The sequence below is a fragment of the Bufo bufo genome, chromosome 5, assembly GCF_905171765.1.
Source record: "Bufo bufo chromosome 5, aBufBuf1.1, whole genome shotgun sequence".
In the NCBI taxonomy this organism is placed as follows: domain Eukaryota; kingdom Metazoa; phylum Chordata; class Amphibia; order Anura; family Bufonidae; genus Bufo; species Bufo bufo.
Window position 1 is genome coordinate 344,034,458 of NC_053393.1, and position 12,225 is coordinate 344,046,682.

General features: G+C 40.0%; 1 protein-coding gene across 2 annotated transcripts in view; it reads left to right on the forward strand.

Moving 5' to 3' along the window:
* The window catches only part of CDH18 (cadherin 18), a 601,411-nt gene that overhangs the window by 352,018 nt on the left and 237,168 nt on the right, over positions 1-12,225 (forward strand). For both annotated transcript variants that reach the window (XM_040432520.1, XM_040432521.1), the window contains exon 5: positions 9,834-10,015. In XM_040432520.1, the coding sequence (XP_040288454.1) occupies positions 9,834-10,015 (182 nt within the window). The remainder of the gene's footprint in view (positions 1-9,833; positions 10,016-12,225) is intronic.

Below are 12,225 nucleotides of genomic sequence, written 5' to 3' on the forward strand. Positions count from 1 at the left end.
GGAGGCATTATTGTCCATACCACATGAGGCTGGTTTGTTGGCGGTCAGTTACTATCTAAGTATGCGGGGGCAGCAGTACAAAGCGCACAATACTTTTGTTTTACAGCTGCTCAGATTCTTGCTGACGCATTACTTCTTCACCTTTGACGGTCGCCTCTACCACCAGCTTAGGGGTACGGCCATGGGTTGCTCCTGTGCGCCGTCCTATGCCAATCTGCTCCTGGGCTGGTGGGAGGCCACCGTTGTTTTTGGTGAAGGAGAACCGATGACCGGGCCCATTACCTTATGGGCCCGGTACATCGATGACATCCTCATAGTCTGGAATGCGGGCACCCTGGCATTCAAAAAGTTTGTGGACTTTCTCAATGTAAACACCATTGGCCTCCGTTTCACTTATGAGGCTAATGATAGTTCCCTTCCTTTTTTGGATGTCCGCATCTCCAAGAAACCTGGAGGTGAGCTCTCTACAACTGTTTTTCGTAAGATCACGGCCACTAACTCAGTCCTACATTGGCAGAGTAGCCATCCACTGCCACTAAAAAGAGGTATACCCTACGGACAATACCTGCGTTTACGCAGGAATTGTTCTGATGAACAAGAGTTCTTACATCAGGCAGCCGACCTTCGACTAAGGTTTAGGGCTAGGGGTTACCCTGATAAGGTACTGAGAGGAGCATTTCAGCGAGCAGTCAACACCGCTAGAGAGACCTTACTTACCCCCAAGACTAGACAGGAGGGTGAGAAGAAGGTGAGATTCATCACTACTTTTGACTGCTCTGCCAAAGAATCTAGAGAGATTTTGGCACGACACTGGCCCATCCTACTTATGGACCCAGATGTCCGAGAAGTCCTGCATGAATACCCACAGGTGACGTTCAGAAGAGGCCAAAGTCTCAAGGACTTATTGGTGCATAGTCATCTTGCACCACCAACCCGACCTAGTTCGTGGCTGAGCCGTCGCCCCGTGGGTTCTTTCAGATGCAGTGGATGTGTGGCCTGTGGCAACATTGACCAAGGAAAAATCTTCCACAGCACTAATCTCAAACGTAATTTTGAGATTAAAGATTTCATTTCATGCAGAACAGCTGGGGTGATATATAAAATCACATGTATTTGCCAAAAGGAATACATCGGCAAGACTAAGCGCGAGTTGCGCAGACGCATAGGAGAGCACCTCTTGATAAGCGTCGCGATACCCCAGTGGCCCGTCATGTCTGTGACTTGCACCAAGGCAATCCCAAGGCCATTAAAGTCATGGGCATTGAAGTTGTCAGTCCCCCCAAAAGAGGTGGTGATAGGGATAAGATCCTTCTACAAAGGGAGTCACGTTGGATATTCCTTTTGAGGACTGTTACACCTAATGGTCTTAATGAGCAGCTGAATTATAGCTGCTTTTTGTAGAATAGACCTTTTGTTAGTCTTATTGCCGTCTGTACCAGTCTACCTGGCAGTAATTGATCTAGCCGTCACTATTCTGTACTAATCATCTTTCTGCGAGCAGTAAATTATTATGTACACCGAGGCGTTGTATATACGTGTAGTATGTACGTGCAGTATGTACTTTCTTTTTGTAGTAAAAACATTATGCACGTAGTTTGTACCTCTTTTTGATATTATTCATTAGTATCTTAACTCTGTATCAATAGTCTCTAGGTCTATTATCACCATTGACTATGACCCCACATGGGATTTCAACATATCTCTCATGACTACCTACTCTGACTTGTCTTTTCGTTTGTTCCACTATGTTCTAGCTGCACTTATCCAACACAGGATTAAAAGCCACAAATATCTTTAAATTAGAACCGATCGTGGTTTGGCATATTCGGCTGTACTTCCGTATGTCCGATCGTTTGTACTTTGCCGAATATTATGAAGTAATCGATACCTATGTTGCTTCCTATCTCTTTTGCTGCTCTGCACAGCTCCCGCGATCTCGCGATACCTAATGCGAGTTCGCGCATGCGCAGGAGTGCGTCTCGTATCACGCACCCTTCCTGCGCTGCAGGCCTCGTTTCCACCCTGTGATGAGCGCATGCGCCGCGCTCACGTGCAAGCGGGCAGACGTGCCCATTGGCCTCTATTATGGACGGCAGCGGCGGGAAACGAGGTGTATTTAAATAAGGTGGGTACACCAGGTTAGTTGGCGTCCCATATGCAGTGATTCTCATCTGCATACTGCATTTACCTGTAACCTCTTACCTATGAGGTAGCCCTTGGAGGGGTTGACTATCATCATGCACCTCCTGACCATATGACTGACCGTGTCATACTTGGTCTGCAGGCTTGACCGCTTCATCCAGGATCGACTTGCCTGATTGCTTATCATCTCCCCTGATGAACTGCCGCATGTCCCGGCAGCGAAACATGCATGTAGGGATTTTGCCTATGCATATTTAGGGACATACAGTTTCCAGAGTTAGGGACAGGTTCCAGACAGGGTCGTCCTTTCAAGGACGAGTGCCCTGTGGTCAGGCTGCTACCACACTTTTAGTATCAGGGTCTACGGTTAGACAGCTATAGGGAATACCCTAGGGACCCTACACGCATGTGTTCTACTGTCAGCCGTTGTATTCTTTCCCCCTGTGATTTATCCGTCTATCCATACAGGATGAACTACTATTATTACATCGTGTGGTGAAGCTTCTGACGACCTTCCCTAGGTACCGGTAGGACTCACTGGTTACCTACTCAATGCCGCTGTGCACTTTAATTATCTTTGTATTTGTTACTGGGGTGACCATTGACCACTGCTACTAGTGGCTACATTCCTTGTCCATTCCAGTATACAGTTGTTGCACACATTATCTAGGATTTTATTAGCATATCAATAAATGTTATGTTTTATGTATTAGGATTATTTCTTCAGTATTCTGCTCCTTAATTCAGATAATCCAGAGCGCAGACACACCCTGATCTGACCTCTTTACTTTACCTTTGATTTTTGTGCATAATTATTAGGCAACTTCCTTTTCTTTGGCAAAATGGGTCAAAAGAAGGACTTGACAGGCTCAGAAAAGTCAAAAATAGTGAGATATCTTGCAGAGGGATGCAGCACTCAAAATAGTCAACAGGGTCGCAAGAAGCGTGTGGAAAAACCAAGGCGCAAAATAACTGCCCATGAACTGAGAAAAGTCAAGCGTACAGCTGCCAAGATGCCACTTGCCACCAGTTTGGCCATATTTCAGAGCTGCAACATCACAGGAATGCCCAAAAGCACAAGGTGTGCAATACTCAGAGACATGGCCAAGGTAAGAAAGGCTGAAAGACGACCACCACTGAACAAGACACACAAGCTGAAACGTCAAGACTGGGCCAATAAATATCTCAAGACTGATTTTTCTAAGGTTTTATGGACTGATGAAATGAGAGTGAGTCTTGATGGGCCAGATGGATGAGCCCGTGGCTGGATTGGTAAAGGGCAGAGATCTCCAGTCCGACTCAGACGCCAGCAAGGTGGAGGTGGAGTACTGGTTTGGGCTGGTATCATCAAAGATGAGCTTGTGGGGCCTTTTCGGGTTGAGGATGGAGTCAAGCTCAACTCCCAGTCCTACTGCCAGTTTCTGGAAGACACCTTCTTCAAGCAGTGGTACAGGAAGAAGTCTGCATCCTTCAAGAAAAACATGATTTTCATGCAGGACAATGCTCCATCACACGCGTCCAAGTACTCCACAGCGTGGCTGGCAAGAAAGGGTATAAAAGAAGAAAATCTAATGACATGGCCTCCTTGTTCACCTGATCTGAACCCCATTGAGAACCTGTGGTCCATCATCAAATGTGAGATTTACAAGGAGGGAAAACAGTACACCTCTCTGAACAGTGTCTGGGAGGCTGTGGTTGCTGCTGCACGCAATGTTGATGGTGAACAGATCAAAACACTGACAGAATCCATGGATGGCAGGCTTTTAAGTGTCCTTGCAAAGAAAGGTGGCTATATTGGTCACTGATTTGTTTTTGTTTTGTTTTTGAATGTCAGAAATGTATATTTGTGAATGTTGAGATGTTATATTGGCTTCACTGGTAAAAATAAATAATTGAAATGGGTATATATTTGTTTTTTGTTAAGTTGCCTAATAATTATGCACAGTAATAGTCACTTGCACACACAGATATCCCCCTAAAATAGCTAAAACTAAAAACAAACTAAAAACTACTTCCAAAAATATTCAGCTTTGATATTAATGAGTTTTTTGGGTTCATTGAGAACATGGTTGTTGATCAATAATAAAATTAATCCTCAAAAATACAACTTGCCTAATAATTCTGCACTCCCTGTAAATGCTATAAGAACTACTGCATTTATACCAATAGCATGTGCTGCCTAGAGTGGAATATTAAAAAAAAAGTTTCATTAAAAATGAAATTATTACAATTTACCAAAGATAGAAAAAAATAGCAATGATCTTCGTTAAAGAGATTGGCTATGGTGGCTATAACTGTTTTTACATTTGAATTACTTTTTTCTAATTTCTTTGTGATTGCATGGATATGCTGACAAATTGACAGTGCTGATAATTTTTTGAGAAGATAATTCAGAGGTGGAAACCAATATATCTGTTCTCATTTTTGCAAAAAGTGTTGCTGCAGCTGAATACGAGTGGTTCTAGTGTCTATGTAAAATAATGAAACACAATTTGTCTATTACCACTTCTAGTTTACTAGTATATGGTTAATTGCATATTTTTATTGGTTCCACTATTTCACTAAAGTCTCTAATTAGATATTCTACCAGAGGTCTCAAACTTGTGGCCTTAGGGCCACATTTGGCACCTGGGGAAATTATTTAAGGCCCACAAGTCCACTGTTTCCCCTCTGCAGATTCTCATTCTCCTCTTTGGAGCCACCCAGCTTCTATAGTCCCTCCATATGGTACGGTATGTGCCTGTTGCGAGTTCTGGGGCCACCAGTGCACCCACCACAGCAGTGCACAGAATTTTCACTGTGTGAATTGCTGGGGTGGACAACTCCGGAACTCGGTACAGGTATAAGCCATGGCCATGACTGGAATGGAGTTGTTCCTTGTAGGCATAATGCCATGGGGTCTTATTGTCTAATGGGCAGGGCCTCCAGATTACAAGAGAAACCTCAGGGCCTGTTGGTGGAGAGAGGACTGCATTGCTGGAGGTTGTTATGCGGATGGTAACAGCAATTAGTTTTTTTTTACTTGGGACTCATTTTGAAGGTTGCTGTAGTAAGAGGGAAGATATGTTATTTACACAGGACTACGTTGGAAGGATTGAAGTGAAGGGAATTATGTTATTTACATGGGATGGTATTTTGCAGGGGCTGAAAGGAGGGGAGTGATGTCATTTATGTAAGACTGTATTTTAAAGTGACTAAATGGTGTCAAATTATGTTATTTACAAGGGTCTGTATGTTGAAGGGGGAGAATGGAGGGAAGTGATGTTATTTATATAGCTCTGTATGTTAGAGGGGCAGAAGAGAGGGAAGTGATGGTATTTACATGGGACTGTATGTTGGAGTCCCTTAGGGGAGGGAAGTGATGTTATTTATATAGATCTGTATGTTAGAGGGGCAGAAGAGAGGGAAGTGATGGTATTTACATGGGACTGTATGTTGGAGTCCCTTAGGGGAGGGAAGTCATGTTATTTACATGGGACTATATGTTGGAGAAGCTGAAGGGAGGGAGGGAGGTGAAGTTATTTATGTAGGACTGTGTGTTGGAGGGGCAGAAGAGAGGGAAGTGATGGTATTTACATGGGACTGTATGTTGGAGTCCCTTAGGGGAGAGAAGTCATGTTATTTTCATTGGACTGTATGTTTGAGCGGCTGAAGGGAGAGAAGTGATCTCATTTACATGGGATTGTTAAAATACATTGAGTACACTTGTAAAATGTCCTGTAAGCCTAGTGGTATTATTATTGCACTGTAGTGTTGTTAATAGTTCAAAGAAATAACTGATTAGCACTAATGTTGTATTGTATTTGAAATACATGCAGCCATATATCCGGCCAAGTTTGAGACTCCTGGTGTACACTATTACACAGATGTGTATTTGATTACTAGAGTAGAAAATATAGATGTTTTTTAACCTCTTCACAACGGCAGCACATAAATATACAGCAGTATGCACTTAATCAGTGTGCAAAGCCTCTATATTTACAGTCTTCCTATCCCAGACTACTGTGGGTGTCCTGCTGCCGCTGAGGCCAGGTATTGCTGTAACCAACAGCCAGTATTCTGGGTCCAAACTCTAACCCCTTCTGGACAACAGCATTTAAAGTAAAGGAAAATGGGATGGCTCTGCATGCTCTTGCACACAGGACTAACATGAAGATCAGGCTTTCCCACTGACAGCCTGATACTGTACTATGGCAGGGAACAGAAATAATTTATTCCTTGTCACAGAAAATGCCTGCAAGCAATGCACATATTGAGAGCTGTGTTGTTGATGCAGAAGTGTTGCTTCTTCATTTGTGTGGTTGATAGCTATTCCCATGATGTCTGTGATCATATCACATGTGTTCTCTATACATAGAAGTATTGGAGTCATCCAGAGAAGTTGCATTCTGCATGCACATCTAATACAGTTTACTGGTAACCTAAGATCTATGGGCAGTTACTATAAGATCACCATTATCAATAATCTGAATATGGGAACAGCAGGGTACATGTAGAAAATGTGTTCTCTGACAAACTGTGCTTCCATAGTTAAAAAAGGGGCTTAATTAATACAGTAAAATGTTAATCCATAAATTGAAATAAATAACATTTGAAAAGAAAAAACATTAGTAGAAAAAATTGAAAAGCAATGTTCCCATTTCTCAAAAAAGTACACATGTTCCCTTTTGCTAAATTTCTGTACTTGGATGATTATCATCCTTGTGCAGGAGACTGTGTCTAAAGTTAATTGAGGCAAATCCATGTAAAACTAAAATCGAATTTTAGTTTTTGGTGCTATTGTAATGTTATATGCTACACAAAGTCAACATCACTATGCAGAGGAGATTCATTAGAGGATTAATTTTTTTGGGCTAAATACTATTAATTTAAAAAATAACTATGTTAAAACATAGTATGAAAAAATGAGACAATTTCTTTTTGTGTTTTGGTTTTCTACCATTTGTACAAAATAAAATTATTTCCACTAAAGTTTTAAATAATAAACCCCATGTGTTCTGGAAAAAAATACAAATTGGTTTTAGACAGAAAAAAAGACACCTTTAGAATGCAGTGAAATGGTGAAGTTTTGCTCTGGTCAAAAAGGTGCAAATCACCCCCCCTCCCCCGTCACAAAAGGGTTAAGGTCAACTATTTAAAAATGAGGTTCTGTCAATTAAACATCAGAAAGAAATAAGCCCTTCACTTATAGCTTCTATCACTTGGACTACTTTCCTAGTTTAATAATTACTCATGACTCATAGGTCAAACTGAACTCATAATTTTACTTAATTAGAACAAAGTGAAATATATGTAATTTCATATCCTGTATATCATAAAGATAAAATGCCTGTTCCCTGATCTGACTATTAATGGCCTTGAAAATATAAAATGTCTATCTCTGTACAGATCATGAATATGCAATAAAAGTTGACAGAGCAAAAAAGACATCTATGAACGCAGATTAGGATAAAAGGTCTTGCCTCATCTGTCATATTTTAGTTCAGAGTACAAAATGATCTCCTTATTTTTTCCAGACACATGAAGCTTCACCAATGTGGTAGCTGTGACACTCACTATGCTGCTCTCTCCATACTTCTTCCTTGTGCACCAGCCTCTGTCTTCTTAAAGGGGTATTCCTATCTTAGACATTGGGGGTATATCGCTAGGATATGCACCCATTGTCTGATAGCTGCGGGTTTCTCCACTAGGACCCACACCTACATCGAGAACAGATTTCTGAAGGTTGCGGAGTGCGCACTGCGCATGTGCAGCCGCCCTCCATTCATTTCTATGGGGCCGCCAAAAATAGCTGGGCAGTGGCTCGGCTATTTCTGTTGGCCCTATAGAAATGATTGGGAGCGGTTGCCACGCAAGCACTGTGTGCTCCCATTAACTTCTAAAAGGAGAGCGCTTGGCGGTGGCTGGACTCCAAAAAACCTGTGGTCCTCCGGCCACCAACTTCCATGGTCCGTTCTCCGTCTAGTGTGTGTGCCTACAAATCTTCCCTGGTGACCAGTAAAGGTGTTCTAAATTGTCTTGTGCTATTGAGAGTTACCTATGTTTTTTCCTGTCTGTGCTCCAGCTTGTACCCATCCTGTTGTGTGTTCAGGCAATTCCAGTTTTAGTTCTGTGTTTAAGTAAACCCTGTCTGTCTGCCTTACACTGTGGGTCCTCACTGTACTTGTTCACGTGTTGCTTGGTCTCAATCACAGTGCTATTACTCAGTTTCTTAAGAAATTTTAAAAGTTTATTCCATGAAAATTAGTTTTCAATTCTAAGCACTTTTTAAACAGCTTTATTTTCTTGTGAGTATTGCTTGCATTCCCTAGTGGTTTACATGTAAATTTCATAGATTAGTGTCAAATTTTGATTTTATGCCCATAAAGCAAAATTATTGTAAAAAGTATAGACTTAATAGATCTGTCTGGTGTCAGTAAATTGAACATTATTCTTTTTTTCCTGGGCCTAAAAACTGCTTCTGATCAGGACAGGAGGGAGATTTGTGCTATGGATATACAGTATGTAGCCCACAGAGGATTGCCTGAATTGTCTAAACAATTGTAGTAATCTTTCAGCTGTAAGAAGTATTAAAGCAGTTGCTGGCCCACGTTCATTTAAAAAATGCACATAATGCTTTAAAATAATGAAAGTTGTAATATTCAGGTGACCAGTCCATAAACACTCCAGTTCCAGCACTTTCTTGAGCCTCTGCTAGATTCTGTACATCCTGGTTCCTGTCAACCCAAAATATACCTGTTTAGCCAATAACTAGCTGTAGTGGGTCATCACTGTGGCCAGTAATTTTCTGAATGGCCACGTGACTGCATTGACAGGGAGCAGGAAGGACAAGACCCAGAAAGCATTAGAATAGCCGTGGCAGGATTTTTTCTAATTTTTTTTAGTATTCTGAGCCTTTTCTTTCAAATTTTGGGTGGACAACCCCTCTAAGTTTGTTTTCAGTCTCTATATGGAAAACTTAGCTAGCCTTTCTATCCTCTGTGGGAAAGGTCCAGTTTGCCACACAAACAGTTTATGTGACTGCAGTGGCCAAGGTAGAGTTGTTTTGGTGCACCCTGCACCCAGGAATTTCCCACCAGCTACCTATCTAGCTATAGCCTTTACTATATCTGTAGAAGAATAGTTTTAATCAACAATTTTTTTTAAAAAAAAGATGCAGCATTAGAGAGCAAAATGTATAGGAAAGTTTCAAAGATTTCCAATATAATAGGATTAAAATGATGATGTAAGATTAGAAAAGGGTTCTTTTAGTCTTATTCACTTGTACAGTATATGGCTGAGCTGCAAAACCAGGCACACCTATTTGTAATAAGCCATTTCAAGGGACTGTCTCATGAAGGAAGACTCTTTCCATATTTTTTATTCAAGCATATTGTGGGGTTCAAGCTTTATAGCTTTATTTATATATTTATATATATATATATATATATATATATATCCAGAACTATAGTACCCATTGAAGTACCAAAACCTGTTTCAATATATATTTTTTCTAATATTATTGTGTTGTTGGAGGGACAACTTGCTAGCTTGGAGTTATATCTCGATATATAACTATTTGTCCTTTCATAATTGTGAATGATTCCTTGCATCAAATTAATAGTCCATTTTTACACGTTTTTAAGATGAGTACACTGTCCCTCTCTCAGAAATGTATAATAATCATTATACCTTCACAAATATTTCCACAGAACATTACCAACTATATGTTCCAGAATCAGCCCAAGTCGGATCAGCTGTCGGGAAAATCAAGGCTAATGATGCCGATATCGGACTTAATGCTGACATCAGGTACTCCATCGTCAATGGAGATGGTGTTTTTACCATATCCACTGATAAAGAAACAAGGGAGGGAATCCTTTTGCTAAAGAAGGTAAACTGATCACTTTGAAAATGTTTGATTTTTCATAGTTGCATTTTATTGTATTTATGGTATGAAATGGTGTGGAAAAAGCTTAGTTGTTATTTGTGTGGAATAAAACACAGTACCTAGTAAGACAATACTATTGCCACTTTTATGGAGGATTTGTTTCTAATATTATAATTTGCTTTACAGATGCAAACAATTCTCTATTCAGTCTAATTTATTATTTATGTACTTTATAAGTTTAGTATAATTGAATTGTCTTTTACATCCTGTGGATAGTGTCTTGTGGGCCAGCATCTTCCTTAATCCACCCACACACTTTCTCCTCTAAACTACCATCACAGAAAGATCTTTCCTTATATAATTTTATTGTACAGGGTGGGCCATTTATATGCATACACCTTAATAAAATGGGAATGGTTGGTGATATTAACTTCCTGTTTGTGGCACATTAGTGTATGTGAGGGGGGAAACTTTTCAAGATGGGTGGTGACCATGGCGGCCATTTTGAAGTCGGTCATTTTGAATCCAACTTTTGTTTTTTCAATAGGAAGAGGGTCATGTGACACATCAAACTTATTGGGAAATTCACAAGAAAAACAATGGTGTGCTTGGTTTTAACATAACTTTATTCTTTCATGAGTTATTTACAAGTTTCTGACCACTTATAAAATGTGTTCAATGTGCTGCCCATTGTGTTGGATTGTCAATGCAACCCTCTTCTCCCACTCTTCACACACTGATAGCAACACCGCAGGAGAAATGCTAGCACAGGCTTCCAGTATCTGTAGTTTCAGGTGCTGCACATCTCGTATCTTCACAGCATAGACAATTGCCTTCAGATGACCCCAAAGATAAAATTTCTTTTGGGCACTGTAGGAGATATGCAAGATAGTGCATCACTTTATTATATATTATAGTAGAATCTAAGGTGAACAAAAGCTAGTCTTCTGTCTCTTGGACTTCAAAGGGACTTCCATAAAAGTTTGGAGAAATGTGAAGAAAATATTAATGTGCTGCATAAAATGATAGCCCTGCCTATCAGCGGTTTCTGAGTAGCCTCTGCACCGGAACACCACACATTGGTGGACATTTACTAAGCATGTTGCACCAGAATTATGGCGTAAAATAAACCAAATAGAATGGTGTTTTGATTTGCACCAAATATATCAACTGTTTTCTCCAGAATTTTCACCATAAAGAATGCATCATGCCAAAAATGAGTTATAAATAGCAGAGATGCCAAATTGGCGCATATTACACCTCATTTATCATCCTCTTATCGACAGAAATAGTAAAAATTGTAGCAGACAATTAAGCCAGCTTATGTGGTAGTGTTTTGTGTAAAAAAATCGCATTTATGGAATAAAGATGCGACTTTTTGTTAAGTCTGAGACAAAAGTCACAATTTCCCAGTGGAAATGTCGCAAATATGCTTCAAAAGTCGGAAATTTGTTTCAAAAGTCTCAAGTGCTGTCTTGTACGGTTGGCTGAAGTGGAGCATTTTCGTTTAAAAAAGTTGCATTTTAATGCTGTAGGTGCTAAAATTTAGCAAATAGTATTGATCGTGAATATTCTAATCGTGAATTTTATCACGAATATTGGCACTTCGAGAATTCGTAAATATCTAGAATATAGTGCTATATCTTTGTAATTGTTAATATTCTAGATTTTTTTCATCAGTACCCATGATACCTCACTGCTTCTTGCTTGTGGGCCAAAGAGAAGGCTGCAATATCTTTGACTTTAGGAGTAGTATTAATCGCCAATTTTCATTGCAAATTTTTATTGCAAATTTTCCGATTGCCAATTTTCGCAATCAAGAAAATAATAATGAGATCATGAATTCTTAAATTTGTGAATATATGACTAATATTCACCCAAATATTTGTGGAATTTCGCAAATTCGAATATTGCCCCTGCCGCTCATCAGTGGTTGCAAATAGAGAGAAATAGGTGAATAATCAAGTTTATATTTTAAAAAGTCAAATTTTAAAAGTGGTGTGTGCCTTTTGATATATATGGCAAAATAAATTACCACTGTTGATTTGTAAGGTTACTATTTTGTTAGCGCAAATTGCACCATTATTGATAAATTTCCCCTATTGTGTAGTGCATAGAGGTGGTTACTGCATCACTGCTCCTATTTACCTTAATTGGAGTAGTGCTGCAGTATTCATCTCTGCGCATTACACAATGCACAGTCTTACAGCGCT